Below are 23,835 nucleotides of genomic sequence, written 5' to 3'. Positions count from 1 at the left end.
ATTAGGATGTTACTTGCTTTTGCATCCTCTTATAACTTCAAACTTTATCAAATGGATGTTAAGAGTGCCTTTCTTAATGGTTTCATTAAAGAAGAAGTATATGTTGAACAACCTCCCGGTTTTGAGGATTATGAAAATCCTAATCATGTTTTTAAACTCAAGAAAGCTCTTTATGGTCTTAAACAAGTTCCAAGAGCTTGGTATGAACGTTTGAGCAAGTTTTTAATAGAAAAGGGTTTTAGAAGAGGGAAGGTTGATACAACTTTATTTATCTTGATTGAAAACAAAAATATCCTTTTGGTACAAGTTTATGTCGATGACATAATATTTGGTTCAACTAACGAATCACTTTGCAAGTTTTTCTCAAACCTCATGCAAAGTGAATTTGAAATGTCCATGATGGGCGAACTCAACTTCTTCCTTGGTCTGCAAATCAAACAAGGAAAAGAAGGAACTTTCGTTAGCCAAACCAAATATTGCAAGGAACTGCTCAAAAGATTTGGAATGGACAATGCTAAGGCAATGGACACACCAATGAGCACTACTTGCTACCTTGACAAAGATGAACAAGGTAAAAGCATAGATGTAAAGAAGTATAGAGGCATGATAGGATCATTACTTTATCTAACGGCAAGTAGGCCAGATATCATGTTTAGTGTATGCATGTGTGCGAGATACCAAGCTAATCCTAAGGAATCTCACTTAAGTGCGGTAAAAAGGATTATGAAGTATCTCATAGGAACATTAAATGTTGGATTGTGGTATCCGAAAGGATCCACTTGTGATTTGATTGGTTACTCCGATTCCGATTTTGCCGGTTGCAAATTGGATAGGAAAAGCACTAGCGGCACTTGTCACTTGCTAGGAAACTCTCTTGTTTCATGGCATAGTAAGAAACAAGTAAGTGTAGCCTTGTCTACCGCCGAAGCCGAGTATGTAGCCGCCGGTAGTTGTTGCGCCCAAATTTTATGGATGAAACAACAACTTATGGACTATGGACTCATGCTTGATCACATTCCTATCAAATGTGATAATACTAGTGCAATAAATTTAACCAAGAATCCGGTTCAACATTCAAGAACCAAGCATATTGAGATTAGACATCACTTCATAAGAGACCATGTTGAAAAGGGTGATGTGGTTGTTGAATTTGTCGAAACTAGTAAACAACTAGCGGACATCTTCACTAAACCTTTATGTAAAGAAAGTTTTTTTAACATCCGAAATGAACTTGGTATCTTGGATTCTAATCTAATATGATTTGTTTGAATTCATTGTATTTATATTGCTATTTTTGTATCTCTTACTAACTTAAGCATTGGAGATATCCAATTAGCCATTGTTTTGTAGGTTTATGAGTTGATGAATGAGTGATTAATCTTGAGGTAGATTGAAGAATTTGAAGATTATAAACAATGGAGGATCAACAAATTGAAGTTTATAATGGTTTAAGTGAGTATATACATGATGGAACTCAAAGGATTGAAGAAAGAACCACCAAAGGATGAAAATTTGGTAACTTTGGGCAAAATGATGCATGTTGCATCGATGCAACCAATCTTTGCATCGATGCAAAGCACACGACGTGCTATGTGCATCGATGCAAAGCCTATTGCATCGATGCAAACACGACCAAATTGCACAAAAACACGTGAATTTGGCATTTTTGAGCCACAAAACCCCACTTTTTCATCATCTTCAACCTCACAACTCACTTTTTATTGCTTTATGTTTATTTGATTATATGAATTGTTAAACTAACTTCTAGTAAGCTAAGGATTTCTATTATGGTTTAAATACTTTGATATTTCCTTCATAATTATGTTTAATGATTAATGCTTGTATGCTTATTTGGTGAATAACTCAAAATAGGCTTGGTACCCCTATTTTAAGTTAATGTGCATGCTTTGATATATTTCACTTCTTTAGGGGGAATTATGCATGCTTGTTATATATAAAAAGAGGAAATCAAATTCTTTTTGAAAGGGGGAATATCTCATCCTTGAGATTAATAGAGAAATTGAACTTAAAAAAAAAAGAAAAAAAATTCATTGTTTTACGCATGCTTCTATGACACATTTCAAACTCCTTTCTTTTTGATAATGTCAAAAGGGGGAAGAGAAGTTTGAGGATATTTGCAGTTTTGAACTTTTGAAAAAGAAGAAGTTTGAGGATTTGAAAAGAAGAAATAAGTTTGCGAAACAATGATTTCAAAAAGACTTCCGCTAAGCAAAAACTTTGATATCTAAATCGTTTTCTTTGATAAACGCCCTTTAAGGGAACAAATGCACATATTTAGGGGGAACTCCTGCAAAATTTTTTTGTGAAGTCTTCTCCAAAGCTTTCTATAAAACAAAGTGCATTATTGTTGCTTTCAAAATCATTTATAAATGCATATCCTCAAAATTGGTTTGTCATTATCAAAAAGGGAGAAATTGTAAATCATGTTGCTTGTATGCGAAGTTTGTATTCGTAGGTTTTGATGAATGACAAACCAACAAACGACATGAAAGACAAACCAACAAACAACTTGAATGAACAAGCATGTTGAAAGATCAACCAACATTCAACGTTGAGGAATGAAGAGTTGAAAGCAACACAACAACAACAAGAAACTCAAGTCCACAACATTTGAAGACAAGTATAGTGTCTTAGGACTTAGGTAACTTCTTGTTAAGAACCAATTGCTAAATCTCTCAACACACACTCACAAAATGTTTTGATGCACATCTTGCAATTCGATGCTAGCCAAATGGTTTAAAACTTGTTTTCAAAGGTACAAAAAGCATAGGAATTGACTCCAACAAGTTTGAGATCAATCCTAAGTATTTTGAAGTGATTTTAAGCCATTCTTTAAGGTTTGCATCGATGCACACTCATCTTGCATCGATGCAAAGCATGCAACGACTTGTTGCATCGATGCAAAGATGTTTGCATCGATGCAACCTAGCTGAAAATTCAAATTTCAGCGTCAAAGACACATTTGCATCGATGCAAATAATTCAAAAACATAAAAAACGGTTAGTTTTGACATAAAGGCTCCATCCCATTAATTCCCCAACGTTTCTAAGGTTTGGGGAATCTATAAATAGATGGATTGAAGCCTTATTTCACTGACTTGAATTTTTGAAAACTATCTTGTTCATATTCTTTCATTCTACACTTTTTTAAGGTGTTATAATACACAATTTGAGAGAGCAATATCAATTGGTTCAATAGTGCTAAACTTGTAATCATACACTCTTCTAGAGAGTACTCATTTCATCTCAACAATTCTCTGAGAATTGTTTTCTTGTACACCTTGTAAATTGGAGTGTGATCTCCAAGGTTGAGTCAAGAGTTATAAACACTATAGTCGGTGAGGATACCAAAGAGGTATACTAAGTACTCAAGGCAAATCTTAGAGAAGGTATCTCTAAGTGGAGTGGGTTAGTATACGAGTGGTGATCATATACCGTGAGGTGTTAGAAACTAAGGACTCGGATTGTAAAAGGTTTTGCGCGAGCACCTTGAAGCTTGGCAATAGTGGAACTTCTCAATTGCGATTGAGAAAGAAAGTGGACGTAGGACAAGGATTGTGCCGAACCACTCTAAATAGCGTTTGCATCTCTCCAAACTCATCTCTTCAATATTATTGTCTTTTACCTTTGAGCAAATAAATTGTGATCAAAAAGTAGCTTCGTAAGTACTTAAGGAGTAGCTTAAGTCCGATTGGTGAAAAACTTGATCAATTTATTTGAGTTGGTGTCTATTGGAAAGTAAAAGCTCCTTATAAATGCTTAGCAATTGAGTTAAGCTCTTGGAAAAATACTAGTGCAATAACACTTTTGTATATTGTCTTTAAATTTCGCAAAAAGATTCATTGTTGTTGCAATACTCAATTCACCCCCCCCTCTTGAGTAATTGTGCATAGGTTCTACAAGGAATTGGCGGCGGTTATAAACCGCCGCAAAATCAAATGTCGGCGGTTCATAGGACCACCACGGATATGGGCGCTGGGATTGAGTTTGGTGGCGGTTTTCATAAACCGCTGGTATAACTGCCGCTAAATCAAAATTTTGCAGCACACAATAGAAAACCGCCGCCAAATGAGTTTGACACGGTTTGCTTCATATTTACCAGCGGTTTTCAAACCGCCGCAAGTTATCACGATATGTCCAAGTTTCCATAAGTTTAGTGGCGGTTTTAAACCGCCGCCAAATCGGACATCAGTTTCGCTCAATGTTATCGGTAGTTGCAAACCGCCGCCAGATATAAAAGTTTTTATAATCTCTGAACCCAAACAGAGGTGGTTAAAAACCGCTGCTGATTTAAAAAAATAAAAAAAAAGAAATTTCGGTTTTTTCAAAAAAACCCACCCAATTTATTTAAAGTATTATTGAATTATTTTTTTATTTTTTTTATATTTATTATTATTTTAAGAGTGAATATTTTCAACAAAAATAAAATCTAAACTTGTAGCAAAAACAAAATAAAAATATAAACAAAACAAAGTTATATATCCATCAAAATACGAAGTAAATAAATCTATTTCGTAGAGTTGCTCAGTCTAATTCAGTAAAATATTTGCTTCAATGCAAAATAACTCCAATCCTAATGTTCTATTTTCACTCTATCATTCCACGAAACTCATCCCTGCAGCGATTTCTGGTGGTAGCTCCTCACCTTGCCGTTGAAGAAGATAAATCAGAGCACTCTCCATCGCCTTCATCTTTTTCTTCTCTGCTACTGCCTCATCCTCCATCGCCTTCCTCTTCAACTTCTCGCCCTCCAGCTCTGCCTGCAGTTCAAGCAGCTTCCTCTGGGTCTCCTCTAGTTGGACTCCGTTGCCAGGCGCATGTGAATTCGGACCGAAGAGTTGACTATGAGTCGGTCCAAAACCCACACCATGTACTCTACCCGGTTTCTCTTTTCTGAAAACCTGAGCAATGGAATCATTTTGAGACAAGATTCTAAAAGACTCATCATGTTGCTCAATCTCCTCAATTCTTTCTTACATATACAAATTAGCAATCTCCTCAATTAACTGTATTACTTACATCACGATAAAAAAAACACACAAATAACACAGCAAAAAAAGTTAATATTACACATAAACTCTCAGCCAATAAAAAAGCCAAAGGCGAATGAAAAGAAAAATAACAAACAAACGAAAAATTAAAATTAATTTCTGATAGTAAATGAAATGTTTTGAAGATTAGCATCGATGATCATATTACATATAAACTCACAACATAAAGATGTGATAGGTTAGTTCAGCATACTATAGAACTCATAGGCCATCTCTAATTCTTTACACACAGAAAGTTCATCACATAATAAAGCGCGAGAACACCATAACAGACCAAAGAAGCCATCTCTATATACACAACACATGGTGCAGCATTTTTTAAGCTTGAAGCATGCAATATCATAGTAATGTGCAAAGATATGCACTATGAACCAAAACCCAAAAAAAAGGAAATTCTCCTAAACTGACTTGTGTCAACCTTTATCAATTAACAAGTAGTACTTACACCAATTGCTCTTACTTCATCATTGATATATGAGCCATCCTTTTTTGTGCACTTTGATCCATAACTCTCATCTACTGACTATCCTTCCTTGTTCTTCCGACTGTAACAACAAAGTTTTTGCATTAAAATTTTTCATAAAATCAATGAACATTAAGTCACAGGGATAGTAGCATAACTAAATAAAACAAGTAAAGTACCTCTTCTTCCATCCGCCGTGTGAAGCTTTTCGAACCGCCAGTGTGGGTATATTGTTGTTTTGATCGATTCTCCGCGTTTTTCCTGCACTTCTCCTATTGGTCCATCAGAGACAAAGAGCGATTAGAATCTGACAGAAAAGGACTCAATGAAACATAATTGGTATTCTTGTGTAACAATGATACATTATATTACCTTCGTCTCAGGTTCAGCACGATAGTCAAGGAACAATCTCCAATGTTCTCGATCAATTCCCGGCGGGCAATTCTCAAGATTTTGTTCAGTCATGAATGTTGGATCATAAAAACGGTCATACAACCTCAGCCTTGTTTCCTTCCAAGACTTCCTCATACTTTTCGAAATATTTTTCTTGATAGTTTCTTCGCTGTCTTCATCGAAGTGGAAAATTTGCTACACAGATATTACAAGTTGTCAATCATTATAAAAATAAGCAAATTTAATTTACCCGGGATATAAACTTTTACCTTGACACATTCGTTATAAACCTTGTCTTTAGTGGTAATCTGACGCCAACTTTTCCTACAGATGGAAAATTTTCCATAATCAGATCCCAGCAGACCAAACACGCCACTCAACATTTCAACTTCGTCTCCAATTGATTTGTGTTGTTGAACCTGAGCTTCATCTCCAAATGATTTGTGTTCATAATCTATTGGATGGGAGGACTCAAACCTAATCCCGTTACTTTCATCTTTTCTCTTCTGGTTGTTCTTTAAAGTGTCCTTGTTTCATTACTTAAGAGTAATATTAACGGATCAATTCATTCAGGCTGATCATACACAGATGTGCAGCTGTATGTATACTCTAATTAGATTAATCTTTTAACATAGCTAATTAAACATACATAGAGTAATACGTTAATTAATCATCCTGAATTATCTATCTAGCTAATCAACTCTCTATTGTTCAAATAGTTAAAATGATGACAACAACAGATAAATGATTAGGTAGCTGAGCTTGCTCATAGTGGATCAAGTCACATGAATCAAATCTCTAACTCTAAACAGCAATAATTAACCCCAACACATAGAAGATATAGACAAATTATTGTTCAAAATTCGGAACCGAGAATGAAAACACAAAAAAGAGGTCAATATGGATGAACGAACCAGTAAAGGGGGAGATGCTCAACTTCAACCCCGGTGAGAGAAGCACTGATGGCAGCTGTGCGACTCGACGACCAACACGGAAGCGCAAGGTGGAGCAAAGGTCAGGGATTTCTCACACAATGGCTGAGAGAGTATGGTTTCAGGAATTGCGGATGACAGGCAATAGCTCGAAAATTTTAGGGGTTTCTGCAAAATTGGGGGACTCGATTAAAGGGTATAAGATGACAGGAGGAATGGACACATTGAATTATGATAAGATCCTCACCTGGGTGGGTTCTTCCGCTGAAGTTCGCGGCTCTGCTCCTGCTCTTGGTTGGCGCGCTGCTAAAATAAACTTGCGGGTTTCTGCACAATTGGGGGGAAGAGATTATGAGTTGTAATATAAAAGGGGGAATTAAAACACTGAATTAAAACACTTAACTAAAACTCACCTAGCGGTGTTTATGGAAGTAGTCGCCGGGTATGTTGTGGCACAGGGGGGTGGGTGTGTTTCACGCCTCTGCTCTACTTTGGTGTGCGCCAAGAAGATAGGGTAAGACGAGGAATGTTGACGATATATATCCTAAATTGGCAGCGGTCTTCGCTGTCCAACCGCTATCCAGGAGGCATGTTGCGTCATTTACCAGACCGTCGGACATCTCTGCAGCTATCCGTCCAATCTGCGGCAATTTTAGCCACGGCCGCTATTTCTCCGCTGCAGTCTTCGCTTCTGCAGTAGTGAATTTTTACTTCAATCCACCTTTTTTAATAAGTTATGTGAGCCAATTCAATAAATATTGGCTTTTTTAACAGTAGACAAAATATATATGATATAATAATAAAATAATATGATAATTTAATACAATAAAACTAATAAATATCACTATTATATACTATTAAAAAAATTTTAAAGTCTAGCAAGACGCTGCCCAATTCACAGTCCCAAAGTATACGGGTTTATCCCTAAGCAAATTTCTAATAACATGGATGATCATCTGCATATATAATTTTGTCAAAAGATATATATTGCAGATTAAAAAAAATATATCAAACCAAGAAAAAAAGTGGACAAAATGTATATGATATAACAATAAAATAAATTTTATGATAATTTAATACAATAAAATCAAATTTAATAATACAATAAAACAAATAAATATCACTATTATATATACTATTAAAAAAAATTTAAATTCTAGCAAGACGCTGCCCAATTCCCAGTACGTCCCAGAGTATACGGGTTTATCCCTAAGCAAATTTCTAATAATAAGGATGATCATCTGCACATATAATTTTGTCTAAAGATATATATTACAGATTTAAAAAAAAGAAAAAAAGTAACAAACCAAGAAAAAAATTATAAGAATCAACTTATAAATGTAATGAACGTTGAATTTGTCGCAGTAATCACAAAATAATACATAGTCATATTTAAGTATAACTTATTTTTGACACACAATGCATGAGAGTGCTTATTAAAGCAAGAAACACAACGCAACACTATCAAAATGCTGCATTACATACATTTCCCCCATATATAAGTAAGGACCAAGCTTCTTAATTAATATACATATATAATAGAAGTTGACGGCATTTATTATTTTATAATGTTCACAAGCTACAAGGTAGACCTCATAAACATAGGAATTTCATCACTCTTTGTAGGCTGATTATTATTAAAGTCTCCACCAAGAAAATCACCCAACTCTTTCTCAAATCTCTCCATAGCGTTGGAAGGCAAGTAAATTGGAAATAATACACCTTTTTCTCCTTTTTCATTTTCATAATTCATAAAAAAAGTTGCTCCATGAAAAGCCGGCCCAGCTCCACCTTGAGACACACCAGCATATAATGCTTTGCCCCATCCAAAATCCGCTTCTTTTAACCCAAAACGTGTCAAGTTTGACACGATGCAAGATCCTACGGTTGTAAATAAGGGTCGTTCTTTTGTAACCATTAGATCTGCCACTGAACGTACGTACTCTTCTGTCACCTCAGCTTTTACTTTCTTTATTAACTCTACGGCATAACCAAACGGATTTTCACAAAGCTTCCTTACACTGGCAACTGCTGCCGGATAAGCAAAAGCATTTCCGTAATAACCAAGGGGTATATTAGGGTTAAACCTAGCGCGTGCATTCACGATGCACATCATGCGAACATCATCTTCTGGTGCAAGTTGCAATGCTTTTGTACGGCAACGCCATAAGCATGCAGTTATAAGCTCAAATCGAGTGCATTGGCCAAGGTGACGTGGAACCAAACGACGAAGGAAAGCTATTTCAGTTGGTCCAAAAAAGAAGGAGCGTTGAACCATATCGTTCTCATCATAAGAAATGATGGTCCCTTCTTTGGTATTTGGAAGTTGCTCATATTCGCGATGGTTGCATGTGATTTGTGGTGGGTTCCTTGCAAGTAGGAGCTCCCTTTGCCATACAGGCAGAATGGAAGGTTGATGAGCACCTTGAGCCATTTCGGTTAAAGCACTCACAAATTGTACTAGACCAGTTCCATCCACCATGGTGTGGTTCACCCGTATGGCAAAAATGAAACCACCGCACTTAAAGCGTGTGACCTGTCAAAACGAAATTACTTTGAAAAAGTACAGGTACCAATAATATATTATTTGTCAAATTTATTGTCAACAATAATTAATTATTATATTTTAAACACATGTATAAAGAGATATATTTAAAAAATACATATATAAAAATATTTTTATTAGATATAACCATAAACAAAAGTTAGCAAAAATTGAAAAAATATTATTGATAATGTAGCAGAATTGAATTACTTTTCCTCATTTCAACTTTTCTAGGTTATTATTATTATTATTATTATTATTATTATTATTATTATTATTATTATTATTATTATTATTATTTATAATTTTATTAAAATTTTAATTAATTTTTTATGTATTTATTTAATTAGATTTTATATTATTTTTAATTTTATAATTAGATCTTTTCTTAGTATAAAAATGTGAGTTAACTGAATATTTTTTTACAAATTAAAGATATTTATAATTAAAAATCTAATTAGAACTTTGACAGCATATATTTTAAAAGAAATATTCTGTTAATTTTAATATTTTTTATATAAAAATAACTTAATTATAAATATAAAAAATATAAAAATTCAATTAAAAATATAAAAAATTAATTAAAAATTTAATAAAATTATAGAAATCAATAATAATAATAATAATAATAATAATAATAATAAATTATTATTATTATTATTATTATTATTATTATTATTTGGCACATTAATATATTTTGCTATAAAATGGGATCTTAGTAATGTTTTTTCCTTAAATGAGTTTCAAAATGAAGCATAATAATACTATAAATAACGTAACTATATCATAAGTACACTAAAATATATCAAAATCAATAATTAATATAAAATATATATTAAATTATAAAATATACATTAAAATAAATTAAATAATACATATATTTATACATAATATATTATAATTAATTTTTGTTACGGTGGGTAATCGGAGATTGATGGATTGGATGGTGTTGATTGGCCCAATCACTTGAAAGAGGAAGCCTTCGAGTGGGTCTGCACCTCGGGGGCCTCCGTCCGACTTGCTCGTATGAGGAGAAGGGGGTGGTACCTGCAAAGACACTCCGATGCCTAAGTTAGCAAGAGTGTAAGCAGGTCTAGAGAGTATTGGGCTTAGAGATACCTGAGGGGTGTCAGTGTATTTATAGTGGTGAGCCAATAACCACCGTTGGAGTAGTGCCGTATCTTTAGGGTGTTAACCGTCCCATTATCTTGGGGAGGTTAAAATATGCTTTATGAAGCGGTTAGAGAGATTTTAGGGGCGGTTACTCATTTGAATGAGTGTTTATCTGCCAGCTAATCTCATGCCCGACTTCTTTAAGGCAAGTCGTGGTTGATGCCGACTTCTTATGTGAAGATCGGTACTTAGCTAGGCTTAATCCTTTGGACTAGGCCTTTTATTTGGGCCTGGACCTTTGACATTGGGCTAGGGTATGAACAGTGCCCCTACTTGAGCCCAAAATCTCTTTAGAGCTTGGGTTCAAGTATATAACTCGGGTTCGCAGCCGACTTGTCTGGAGAAACATGGGTCTTATAAACCGACGTGGTTTTCGCGACCTTTTGTTTCTGACAGTTACGTCAATTCAAGCGTCGTGTCCGTTGGGGAAGTATTGAGGGCTTTGGTAACGGTGCAATCTCATTAATGACTGCCCCGCTTTTACTATTATGCCCCTTAGCATGTTTATGAGTACTTTCCCTCTCTTTCCTATTTCCGTTTCTGCAATCTTTCAAACTTCTTCTTTCTTTGTTCGTGCTGTGTTTACACGTATTATACTTTCGTGCCCCTGGAGACTTCTGCTTCTTCCTATCTTCATTTTCGGAAAGAGGTTAGTTTCTTTCTTCTTCTTTGCATTTTTCGCGTGACTTTGCTTTGTAGAGGAATAGTTTTGTAGATTTTTGCTCGGCTCCTCCTCTCTAGAGACCTTTTTGATTTTCCTTTTTCTTTTTTCCTTTTGTAGGTTTCCTTCGTTTTCCTTAGAGAAAGAAAAATGGCCTCCGTAGATTGGGTTGACGTTACTGTTCTGGGGGAGGAGCCGTTGGTTGATGCGGAGTTTATTACTCACCTTCGCACCCACCATCGGCTCTGTACCTCAGATGAAGATGAGCCTAAATACGAGTTGCTTGTTCCCGGTTTAGAGGACCGGGTTTGCCATGGGAGAGCCAACGAAACGGCTCCCCATTTCTTTTTTATGTACGAGTGTATGATCACCCGTCTGGGCGTCTTTCTGCCCTTTTCAGATTTTGAGATGTCTGTTTTGCAGCATTGTCGTGTTGCCCCTACTCAACTTCACCCCAACTCCTGGGGTTTCTTGAAAATTTACCAATTTATTAGCCATGCTCTGGATTTCCCGACTACTTTGAAAATCTTTTTCCATCTTTTTCATATGACCAAACCTTTTAGTGGGCTGAATAATAAGCAACAGTGGGTTTCCTTCCGAGCCATACAAGGTCGGAGAATTTTTACCCTTTTTGATGAATCTTTTCATGACTTTAAAAACTTCTTTTTCAAAGTGCAAGCTGTAGAGGGTCATCATCCCTTTTTTCTGGATGATAATTCTCTTCCTCGCTTTCCTTTATACTGGCTGGAGGCCTCCCCTTGTGAGAAATATGGTTTGGATGACCTGGACGAGGTAGAGGCTGCCGTCGTGGGGTTCCTCCGAGAAGTGTGGGGGAGGGCCCCCTATTTGGATACTAAAAAATTTCTCCAAGGGTCTCCGACCTTTGTCCAATCACAGCTAGGTAGTTTTTTCTAATATGCTGAATTTCCGACTTGTTAACTCAATATTCCGACTTGTTTGATTCTTTAGCTTATTGTTTTCTTTTTCAGAAATGGCAAAGACAAACGCTCAAGAATCTTTTCAGAGGGTCCAGGAGGCTAAAGCGAAGTCTCGCGCTCGGTCTGGTGGTGCCAGGGTTATTTCTCCTCCTCCTCCTCCTCGTAATGTTGGAACTCTTTCGAATCCTATGGTGATTTCTTCTTCAGCTCCTTCTCAGCCGTCCTCCGTCGTCCGACCTTCTCCTGATCCCAAGAAGCGCAAGCTCTTAGAGTCTGGCTCTTCTGGGGAGGTTAAGGCGGACGCTCTTGCTTTCGTCCGAAAGAATATCTATCCTTATGCCCGTATAGGCATGGATGACATGTCTGTTCGGGGCCACCTTACCACTATGGTGGAGGAGAGCCTTAAGGCGGCGGGGGTCTGCGGCAAGCTCTTAGATATTTTTGATAGGGCTCCTCTCAGCTCTTTAGGGGCGACCTCGAGGGTCGAGGAGCTGGAAGGGAGGCTCCGTGTATATCAAGAGCATGAGGGAGAGTTGAGGAAGGAAATTGCTAAGCTGAAGGAGGAGAGAGATATCCTCCGGGAGAAAGGGAAGGCTTTGCAGGCCCAATGCAACATGGAGACGGAATTGAGGAAGACGGCACAGGCCAGCTATCAAAGCCTATTCAAGGATCTTGTGTCCGTGAAAACTGACCTGCTTAATTCTCGGAAAGCATATGAGGAGTTAGAGGACTCCATTGCCGATGGCGCCGAGGAATCTTGGAAGGTTTTTCTGGAGCAGGTCAGAGTTATTGCTCCTGACTTGGATCTGTCTCCTTTACATCCTGACAAAGTTGTCATCGACGGCGCCATTGTAGATCCTCCTGTCCCCGAAATTGTTTCTGAGTCGGAATTGAAGACTCGGGGGCAGAGGATTATTGAGTCTCCTCCTCATTCCAAAGATGCTCCGAGTTCTTCCGTCGTCCCTCTGACTTCCTCTTCAGCTTCTCTTCCTGGTCATGGTGGCGCTCCTCCTGGCTCTGGTGGTGGTGATCCGTCTACTCCTCTGAAAAAATGACTTTATTTTTCATGGCTATAAAGGGGCTCGGCCTGTGAGTCCCCCCTTTTTAAAACTTATTTATATGTTGTTTGGTGGTCGTGTGAACAATTTCTCTTGGCCCTTTTAGGCCGTAAACAAAATATTTCGGCGAGTACCCTTTTTGAATAAGGGTTTAGATTAACAAAATAAATGCCCTTTTTGGACAAGGGTTTTAAGTTATCTTATGCGTGCATGCTTTTCAATATTTTAACGCCCTTATGATCTTTTCTCTGAAAACCTTTCCTATTGGCTTGTCTTTGTTTTTCCAAGCCTTTTCGTTTAAGGGCTTTTATGCAGCCTTTAAACTTTTTCTCGGGTTTTTCAATCTCTTTTTGCTATCCTTTATACTCAACTTTGCTTTAGCGAGTTTTTATGACTTAGGCTATTTTTGTGATGCGTTTTTCGTCAAGCTCGGAACGTTTCCGAGCTTGTTTTACTCGGGTTCTCATTTCGACTTAGGAATCGGATTGTTCCCGAGCTTTTCACGATCAACTTATACAACCTCTTTACGCCGACTTGTACCTCGTCGTTTTATCCTGACGACCATTTAGGTCGGTTCATGGGATTTTCACGTTTTGTCGAGCTTAAGTCGGCGCGTTTCGTAGAAAAACTTAGAAAAATAAAGAAGGACATTAAGAGATATTGTAAATGAAAAAGATCTTTATTAATTGGGGAGGTACCTTCTTGCTACTAAGGGTTTTGATAGCCTATTTTCCCTTATCCTCTACTATGATGCCTCGTTAAAAACCCTTCTCCAGAAAAAACCCTTTTGGGAAAAAATCATGAAGTTGGGAAAAGAGTACATCAGGGAGTAGAGTTCGCTTTTAACTGTAGTACCTTTTCATATTACAAGCATGCCACGACCTTGGTAGCTCAGCGCCGTTCAGGTCGGTTATTTTATAATAACCTTTCCCTAATACTTCCTTGATCTTGTATGGTCCCTTCCAATTTGCGGCGAGCTTTCCTTCTCCCGATTTGTTGATTCCAATGTCGTTTCTGATTAGGCCCAAGTCATCCGAGGCAAATGTTCTTCGAATGACTTTCTTGTTGTACCTGGTAGTCATCCTTTGTTTCAATGCTGCTTCTCTTATCTGGGCATCTTCTCGGACTTCGGGGAGCAAGTCGAGCTCCTCTTTGTGTCCCCGTATATTTCCGACTTCGTCGTGGAGAATTACCCTTGGGCTTTGCTCATTGATTTCTATTGGAATCATGGCTTCTATACCATAGACTAGTCGGAAAGGTGTTTCTCCTGTGGCGGATTGGGGGGTTGTCCTATAAGCCCATAACACCTGAGGGAGCTCTTCAGCCCAAGCTCCCTTTGCTTCCTGTAGTCTCTTCTTTAGTCCTGCCAGTATGATTTTGTTGGCTGCCTCGGCTTGCCCATTGGCCTGTGGGTGTTCCACCGAGGTGAACTGATGTTTGATTTTCATACTGGCCACTAAGCTCCTGAAGGTAGCGTCGGTGAATTGGGTTCCATTATCCGTAGTAATGGAATGAGGTATCCCATACCTTGTGATGATATTTTTGTAGAGGAACCTGTGACTTCTTTGAGCGGTGATAGTGGCTAGTGGTTCTGCTTCTATCCATTTTGTGAAGTAATCTATTCCCACGATCAAGTATTTGACTTGTCCTGGCGCTTGGGGAAAAGGACCTAACAAATCCATTCCCCATTTTGCAAAAGGCCATGGAGAAGTGATACTAATGAGCTCTTCTGGGGGAGCCACGTGGAAATTTGCATGTATCTGGCACGGTTGACACTTTTTCACAAATTCTGTGGCATCTTTTTGCAAGGTCGGCCAGTAGAATCCAGCTCGGATTACTTTTCTGGCTAGTGATCTTGCTCCGAGATGATTTCCGCAGATCCTGCTATGTACTTCCTCCAATACCTCGGTGGTTCTTGAGGTCGGTACGCATTTTAACAATGGTATTGATATCCCTCTTCTGTAGAGGACATTTCTCACCAAGGTGTAATGATGTGCTTCCCTTCGGATCTTTTTAGCTTCTTTCTCCTCCTTAGGGAGGATGTCGAATTTCAAGTATTCGACTAAGGGATTCATCCACCCGAGGTTTAAACCGACTACCTCAAGTACTTCTTGCTTATCTTCTGTTTTTGTTACCGAGGGCTCTTGGAGGGTTTCTTGAATCAGGCTTCTGTTGTTTCCTCCTGGTTTGGTACTTGCTAACTTGGATAGGGCATCCGCTCTGCTGTTTAGATCCCGATTTATGTGTTTGGCCTCGGTTTCTGCAAAGCGCCCAAGGTGTTCCAAAGTTTTTTTCCAAATACCTCTTCATATTAGGGTCCTTTGCCTGATATTCTCCACTTATTTGGGAGGTCATCACCTGTGAGTCGCTGTATATCATCACTTTTGTAGCACCGACTTCTTCTGCCAATTTTAGTCCGGCTATCAGGGCTTCGTATTCTGCCTGATTATTTGAAGCCGGGAATTCAAATTTTAAGGAAACCTCTATTTGGGTTCCTCTTTCATCTACTAATATTATGCCTGCACCGCTTCCTGTTTTGTTGGAGGATCCGTCTACATAGAGTTCCCATGTAGTCGGTTTGTCCTCTTGATCCCCCGCATATTCTGCAACGAAGTCAGCGAGACATTGGGCTTTAATTGCTGTCCGAGTTTCGTACCTCAAGTCGAACTCGGAAAGCTCTATTGCCCATTGAACCATTCTCCCTGCAACATCCGTCTTTTGGAGGATTTGCTTCATGGGTTGGTTCGTACGGACTCTGATTGTGTGCGCTTAAAAGTAAGGTCGTAGCCTTCGTGAGGCTATCACTAAGGAGTAGGCAAACTTTTCTAGTTTGTGGTACCTTAGTTCAGGGCCTTGCAGGACCTTACTGGTGAAGTAGACTGGGTGTTGTCCGACCTCGTCTTCCTTTATCAAGGCCGATGAGACAGCCTTGTTTGCTACGGATAGGTACAGAACGAGGTCTTGTCCTGGTACTGGTCGGGTTAGGATAGGAGGTTGGCTTAAAAACCTTTTGAACTCTTGGAACGCCTCCTCGCATTCCGGAGTCCATTTGAATGGGCATCCCTTTCTTAATAAGGAAAATAGTGGAAGGGATTTTAGTGCCGATCCTGCCAAAAATCTGGAGAGGGCTGCAAGTCGGCCATTGAGCTGCTGGACCTCTCTCAAACAAGTCGGGCTTTTCATTTCTAGGATGGCTCTACACTTATCGGGATTGGCCTCAATCCCTCTTTGTGTTAGCATAAATCCTAGAAATTTTCCTGCTTCCACCGCGAAGGCGCATTTTGCAGGATTTAGTCTCATCCCATGCGACCTTATGGTGTCAAAGACTTGTGAGAGGTCGGTTAAGAGGTCAACTTCTTCCTTGGTTTTTACTAGCATGTCGTCGACGTATACTTCCATTAGGCTCCCCAGGTGGGGGAAAAACACTGTATTCATCAATCTTTGATATGTGGCGCCTGCATTCTTTAATCCGAATGGCATGACCACGTAGCAATAGTTGGCTTTGGGTGTGATGAATGATGTTTTCTCCTGGTCTGGCTCATACATCGGGATTTGGTTATATCCCGAGTAGGCGTCCATGAACGACAAGTATTGGTACCCCGAACTGGAGTCCACTAGGGTATCAATACTTGGTAGGGGATAAGGGTCCTTAGGACATGCCTTATTTAGGTCGGTATAGTCGACGCACATTCTCCATTTACCATTCTGTTTTTTGACTAGCACTACATTGGCTAGCCATGTTGGGTACTTGACCTCTCTAATGAAGCCAGCCTCCCGGAGCGCCTGTACTTGCTCTTCTACTATTAGGGCTCGCTCTGTGCCGAGCTTGCGTCTTCTTTGTTGTACAGGTCGGGACCCTGGGTAAACCGAGAGTTTGTGGGACATGAGCTTGGGATCAATCCCGGGCATGTCGGAAGGCTTCCAAGCGAAGAGGTCGGAATTAGCTCTTAGGAGTTCAGCCAACCCTTGTTTTAGGGTCTCCCCTAGGTTGGCTCCTATGTAAGTGTTTTTTCCTTCCTCTCTACCGACTTGTATCTCCTCGGTTTTTCCTCCCGGTTGAGGTCGCAGCTCTTCTCTGGCCCTTGTGCCACCGAGCTCTATAGTGTGGACTTCTTTGCCTTTTCCTCTCAGATTCAGGCTTTCATTGTAGCATTTCCTCGCCAATTTTTGGTCTCCTCTCACCGTTGCTATTCCCGCTGAGGTCGGAAATTTCATGCAGAGGTGGGGAGTGGATACCACTGCTCCGAGCCGATTAAGGGTAGTCCTGCCAATTAAGGCATTATAGGCTGACCCTTCATCAATGACTATGAAGTCTATACTCAGAGTCTTTGATTTTTCCCCTTTTCCGAAAGTGGTGTGAAGGGGTAAAAATCCTAGTGGTTTTATTGGCGTGTTCCCTAATCCATATAGGGTGTCGGGGTAGGCTCTCAATTCTTTCTCATCTAACCCAAGCTTGTCAAAAGCAGGTTTGAAGAGAATGTCCGCCGAGCTTCCTTGGTCCACTAGAGTTCGGTGGAGATGGGCATTGGCTAGGATCATAGTTATCACCACGGGATCGTCGTGCCCGGGGATTATCCCTTGCCCATCTTCTTTTGTGAACGAAATAGTGGGGAGGCCGGGGGTGACTCTTCCCCGACTTGATAGACTCTTTTGAGATGTCTTTTGCGAGAGGATTTAGTGAGCCCCCCTCCCGCAAATCCTCCTGAGATCATATGGATATGTCTCTCTGGAGTCTGCGGCGGTGGGTCTCTTCTATCCATGTCTTCTCGCTTTCTCTTTCCGTGACTGTCCGACCTTTCCAGGAGATATCTATCAAGCCGACCTTCTCTAGCCAACTTTTCTATCACGTTCTTAAGGTCGTAACAGTCGTTAGTGGAGTGACCATATATTTTATGGTACTCGCAATAGTCGCTGCGGCTCCCCCCTTTTTTATTTTTAATAGGTCTAGGGGGTGACAGCCTTTCAGTGTGGCAAATCTCTCTGTATACATCCACTATAGAAGTTTTCAGAGGAGTATAAGAGTGATATTTTCTTGACCTTTCGAGACCGAGTTCTTCCTTTTTCTTGGCTTCCCTCTCCCTCTCTTTAGTTGAGGGAGGGGGTCCAGATCGCCAACTCAGGTCTCTTAACTTGGCGTTTTCTTCCATATTGATGTACTTTTCAGCTCTTTCTTGTACATCACTTAGAGAAACGGGGTGTCTTTTAGATATGGACTGTGAGAAGGGACCTTCTCTGAGCCCATTGACTAACCCCATTATGACTGCCTCTGTGGGCAGGTCTTGGATCTCCAAACATGCTTTGTTGAACCTTTCCATGTAGGCTCGCAAAGACTCTCCAACCTCCTGTTTTATTCCCAGGACGCTCGGTGCATGTTTCACCTTGTCTTTCTGGATTGAGAACCTCATCAAAAACTTCCTTGAGAGGTCTTCAAAGCTAGTAACCGACCTCGGGGGGAGGCTATCGAACCACTTCATCGCTGCTTTCGATAAAGTGGTCGGGAAGGCCTTGCATCGCGTAGCGTCGGAAGCATCAGCTAGGTACATCCGACTTTTGAAATTGCTCAGATGATGCTTTGGATCCGTAGTTCCATCGTAGAGGTCCATATCAGGGCTTTTGAAGTTCCTCGGAACTTTAGCCCTCATTATGTCCTCGCTAAAGGGATCCTCTCCCCCTAATGGTGGCTCTTCCTGTTCGTCGCGGGAATTGCGATTTTTGAGGGAAGATTCCAGCTTTAAGAGTTTTCTTTCTAACTCTTTTCGCCGTTCCATCTCCTCTTTTAGATACTTCTCTGTTTCTTTTTGTCGCTCCCGCTCTTGTTCTAACTGTTCCAGGCGGCTGTGTACTAACCCCATTAGTTCAGTTACGTGGGATGGTCCGCCTTTTTCTGATTCGCGTTCGTCTGAGGAGTTTGCCTTCGGGTTTTTTACCCCGGAGGTGCCCTCTCTCTGCTGATGGTTAACCTCCTGATGGAGGGTTAAGTCCACATTGTTATTACCTGTGTCCAGATTCTCTTGCTCAGAATCTGTTTCCACATGGCCTTCTTCATGGGATCTGTCCGCCATCAATGGATGATCTCTCGGGTCCCCGGCAACGGCGCCAATGTTACGGTGGGTAACCGGAGATTGATGGATTGGATGGTGTTGATTGGCCCAATCACTTGAAAGAGGAAGCCTTCGAGTGGGTCTGCACCTCGGGGGCCTCCGTCCGACTTGCTCGTATGAGGAGAAGGGGGTGGTACCTGCAAAGACACTCCGATGCCTAAGTTAGCAAGAGTGTAAGCAGGTCTAGAGAGTATTGGGTTTAGAGATACCTGAGGGGTGTCAGTGTATTTACAGTGGTGAGCCAATAACCACCGTTGGAGTAGTGCCGTATCTTTAGGGTGTTAACCGTCCCATTATCTTGGGGAGGTTAAGATATGCTTTATGAAGCGGTTAGAGAGATTTTAGGGGCGGTTACTCATTTGAATGAGTGTTTATCTGCCAGCTAATCTCATGCCCGACTTCTTTAAGGCAAGTCGTGGTTGATACCGACTTCTTATGTGAAGATCGGTACTTAGCTAGGCTTAATCCTTTGGACTAGGCCTTTTATTTGGGCCTGGACCTTTGACATTGGGCCAGGGTATGAACAATTTTAATAATTAATTTTTATGTACATATAATATTTTTATCTATCTATTAGATTTTCTATAAGTAAAAAGTTTTAACAATAATATACTTTATCAAATTTATAATAAGTGTCTAAAATTAATTATTTACCAAAATGAAACAAATATTTATAATAATTTTGTGTACATTTTTTATGTAAATTTTTATTTATAGTATAAAATATTTTTTTATGTTATATCATTTTTATTAATTATTTTCAATACAAAAATTAAAACGTACATAAATAATGATGTATGTAAAAAGTAGTCCTTTTATATATATATATATATATATATATATATAACATTCCGCTCGCGTATCTTTTCTAAGTAGACATCTTATATTCATAAAATAAAATAAAATACTAATTTTAGAATAGAAGAAATATTTCATTTTATATTTAGCAAAATTTATGAAGAGGTGCTTAAACATAACCATTGTATTTGATAAATTAAAAAAAATTATATACTAACCTAATTAATTATTGCGGGCCGTTAATTATTTGCGACGCAACCCCTCCTTTTATCAAACAGATGAGCTTTAATTTTTTAAAGTTTAATTATTTTATTAATTTTTATAATTTTATCAAATTTTTAATTAAATTTTTATATCTTTAATTAAATTTTTATATTATTTTTAATTTTATAATTAATTTTTTTAATATAAAAAATATTATAATTAACTAAATATCTTTTCATAAATTAAAAGTATTCATATTTAAAAATTTAACTAAATTTTTGACCGTATGTATTTTAAAAAAGCTTCTATTAATTTTAATATTTTTTGACATAAAAAAATCTTACTTACAAAATTAAAAGTATTAAAGGAATTGAATTAAAAGAATATATATAAAAATTTAATTAAAATTTAGTAAAAAGATAAAAATTAACAAAATAATTAAACTATTTTTTAAACCTGTATGAGTAGAAGGGGGCAGTTGACAATTCCATCAGAGCCTGGAACATTATAAAGGAGTTCTTGGGAGCATGGAAATGGAGGTTGAAGAGAGCCACGAAGTTGATCAAGTGTTACGTCAGCATCTGCCTCAATAAACAAGACACCCTCCTCGGTACAATCCACCATCAACTTGCGGCCATGACCTTCCCTGATCCTGCCGGCAAATGGGTAGTAAAACACAAGTGTTCTCGAGAGTGCATCTCTTATAACCCTAACTGGGTCTTTTCCTTCCATAGATGGCTTGTGCTGATAAATATGAAAGAGTGGAATTTGGAAACGCAACCCTTCTTGATCATCTATGTCAGATAATAGTTTAACTTCGTGGGGAGTGGGCGAAGCCGGAGCCACCAGCTCCGGTTGGCGCCGTTGGATTGTAAAGACTAAAGAGTGAGACGATGATAGTGAAGTCATGGTATTATCAGAGAAGTTAAGAAAGATTTGGGATAAAAAGAATGGTGGATAAGTGGTTTCAATTTATAGTGATTTAAATATCGTGCCGTAGCTAGGAGTTGTAGTGGCTGAGCTGCTTTTTGTTTTAATCAGGGACATTAAGAGAAGAAGATGAAGATATAACATTATGTTTGATATAGATATAAATATGAAAAAGATTGTATTTTATGTTATTATATTAGTGTATTTTGTATTTTTATAGTAAAGATATAAAAATATTAATAAAAAATATGTTTTTTATTTTTATTTTTTTTATAATTATAATTTTTATTATTTTAATTTTAATTTTGTTTTTTATTGTATGATGAAAGAAAATATAAATAAATTAAATTCTCATAATTTGATTTTTTATATTTAATTTATTATTAAATAAAATATATTTTTATTTTTTATATTTTATGTTTTATTCTTAATGATTTTTTTTGTTCTGTACTTAAAAATAAATGCAATCTAAAATAATAAAAGTATTGTCAAAATTTCTAGTTCAATGTTATTGGCAAATGCAGAATATTAACATAGGTTTGGCTTGTATTTTTTTGTTTGATTTTTAATATTTTTAATTTTAAAATTTTATAAAATAAAATTTTTATTATTTTTACTTATTTTTCTTTACAATTTTTTATAATAAAAACACAAATTTAACCTATTTTTAGTAATCAACATTATTAATGTTATGGCTTCCTATCCGACGCAACAAAAAGGATTAATCTACTATGAATTTGAGTTACATTTTTATTATTAGTCAATAATTACTACATGTATATAGAGTATAATTTGAATTTTCAACATTTGTTTAAACGAATGAACGAATTGACCATTCGACCTGTGAATGAATATAAGTGAATTAGTTAATCTCTATTGGTAATTTCAATATATATATATATATATATATATATATATATATTGTATTATTCTATTATTTAATACACTAGTTACAATTGCAATGTATTAGTTTTCAGTTTCACACTTTCACTTTCACTTCCACTTCTGTGTCTCGAGTCTCCTTTTCCTTCTCAAATTCTACTTTTTGCATTAATGCATGAGAACACTTTCATACTTTCAATTCCTTACTCTATCTCAGTTGCTATTATGGTATCCAGAGCCTAAGATCCTGCTTCTCTTCAAATTTTGATTAATCTTTTATTTTCTTCTAATTTTTTTCTAATTTTTTTTGTCCCGATTTTGTTTTCCCTCTATCTTGATTTCTTCAATTTGGCGTTACATAATGTCAATTACTCTATCAGAATCTTCAACCAAGAGATCGATCTCCCCAATTTATGAGAAGTTGGATCACAACAATTATAATATATGGAGACACCAAACTTTGCTTACAATTCAGAGTTTAAGTCTTGAAGATCACTTGTACCAAAACAAGATTTCACAATATGAAAAAGATGCTACCAAGAAGACTAAAATAGAAACTGAAGCCTTCAAACAATGGAGATTAGATTATCTTACTCTATCAACTTGGGTTCTTGCATCAGTTACAAATCCCTTCAAGAACAAGATTCTTCAGTGTCATCAATTTTATGATATTTAGAATGCATTCAATGACTATTTTACTGAGACCTCTGCCACAAGAATTCAAAGCTTAAAAGCTCAACTGAAATCAGTAAGAAAAACTGGATCGATACCAAATTATCTCTCACAAATCCAAAATGTTGTTGACTCTCTACAATTCATTGGATATCAAATTCAACAAGATGACCATATCTCAGCAATTCTTGATGATTTACCTGAGGAGTATATCGTATTTATCACTTCTATAATGTCAAAATTATCAACCTACATTGTACCTGAAGTTGAGTCTTTTCTTAAAACCTACGATGATATGCTGGAAAGATACAAAAAACCACAAGGTGGCATCCCCATGGCAAATTTGGCACAAACACCATCATCGTATACCATTCAATCTCAAAGAGGTTCTTTTCTTTGAAGAGGAAGAGGGGGAAGATTTGGAAGAGGAGGTCGTCTTTCTAATCAAAGTAATCGACTCAGTGTCAACTTTGTGGTCGCCAAGGCCATGTGATTCAAACTTGCTTCCATAGATTCGATCTTAACTTTCAAGCTTATGGAAATAGCTCACAATCACCACAGTCTACATTTCCCTACTCTAACACACAACCACCTCTACCATCTGTTAGAGATAAGTGTGTATGTCCAATAAAATACTATCATAAATTATTATTATTATTATTATTATTATTATTATTATTAATATTAATATTATTATTATTATTAGTATTATTTTATAAGAATAAATTTTTATAATTTATGATAGTGTCCTTAATTAAAATTAAAAACGAATAATTACGATAGGGATCGTAATAATGAGATATACATTTATTGAATACTTTTAATTTAAATTGTTCTTAATCGTAGAATCACTAAAAATGAGACATTAGTGATTCGGATATATATATATATATATATATATATATATATATATATATATTATAGTCTTCATTGGATGAAGATTAATAGATATCATTTATTAAATTATATATATAAATGGTATATATATAGATATAACCATTGAACTGACTCACT

At 37.4% G+C, this 23,835-nt stretch overlaps 1 protein-coding gene across 1 annotated transcript; it reads right to left on the bottom strand.

The window, feature by feature from the left end:
* Window positions 1-8,191: 8,191 nt before the first annotated feature.
* LOC112695462 (benzyl alcohol O-benzoyltransferase) lies at window positions 8,192-21,609 on the bottom strand. The gene is made up of 2 exons (XM_025747810.3): window positions 20,794-21,609; window positions 8,192-9,395 (listed from the first exon to the last, which is right to left on the bottom strand). The coding sequence occupies exons 1-2, from the start codon at window positions 21,244-21,246 to the stop codon at window positions 8,439-8,441; spliced, it is 1,410 nt and encodes a 469-aa protein (XP_025603595.1). The 5' UTR covers window positions 21,247-21,609; the 3' UTR covers window positions 8,192-8,438.
* Between the last annotated feature and the right edge of the window lie 2,226 nt (window positions 21,610-23,835).

Source organism: Arachis hypogaea, chromosome 6, assembly GCF_003086295.3.
Source record: "Arachis hypogaea cultivar Tifrunner chromosome 6, arahy.Tifrunner.gnm2.J5K5, whole genome shotgun sequence".
Lineage (NCBI taxonomy): Eukaryota > Viridiplantae > Streptophyta > Magnoliopsida > Fabales > Fabaceae > Arachis > Arachis hypogaea.
The sequence above is the reverse complement of the archived record's forward strand: the minus strand, read 5'-3'. Positions and strand labels throughout refer to the sequence as shown.

Coding starts and splice junctions, on each gene's coding strand:
- LOC112695462 (XM_025747810.3), bottom strand. CDS start 21,246: ATGACTTCACTATCATCGTCTCACTCTTTAGTCTTTACAATCCAACGG. Junction 9,396..20,793: donor GCCCCCTTCTACTCATACAG/GTTTAAAAAATA, acceptor TCGTTTTGACAG/GTCACACGCTTTAAGTGCGG.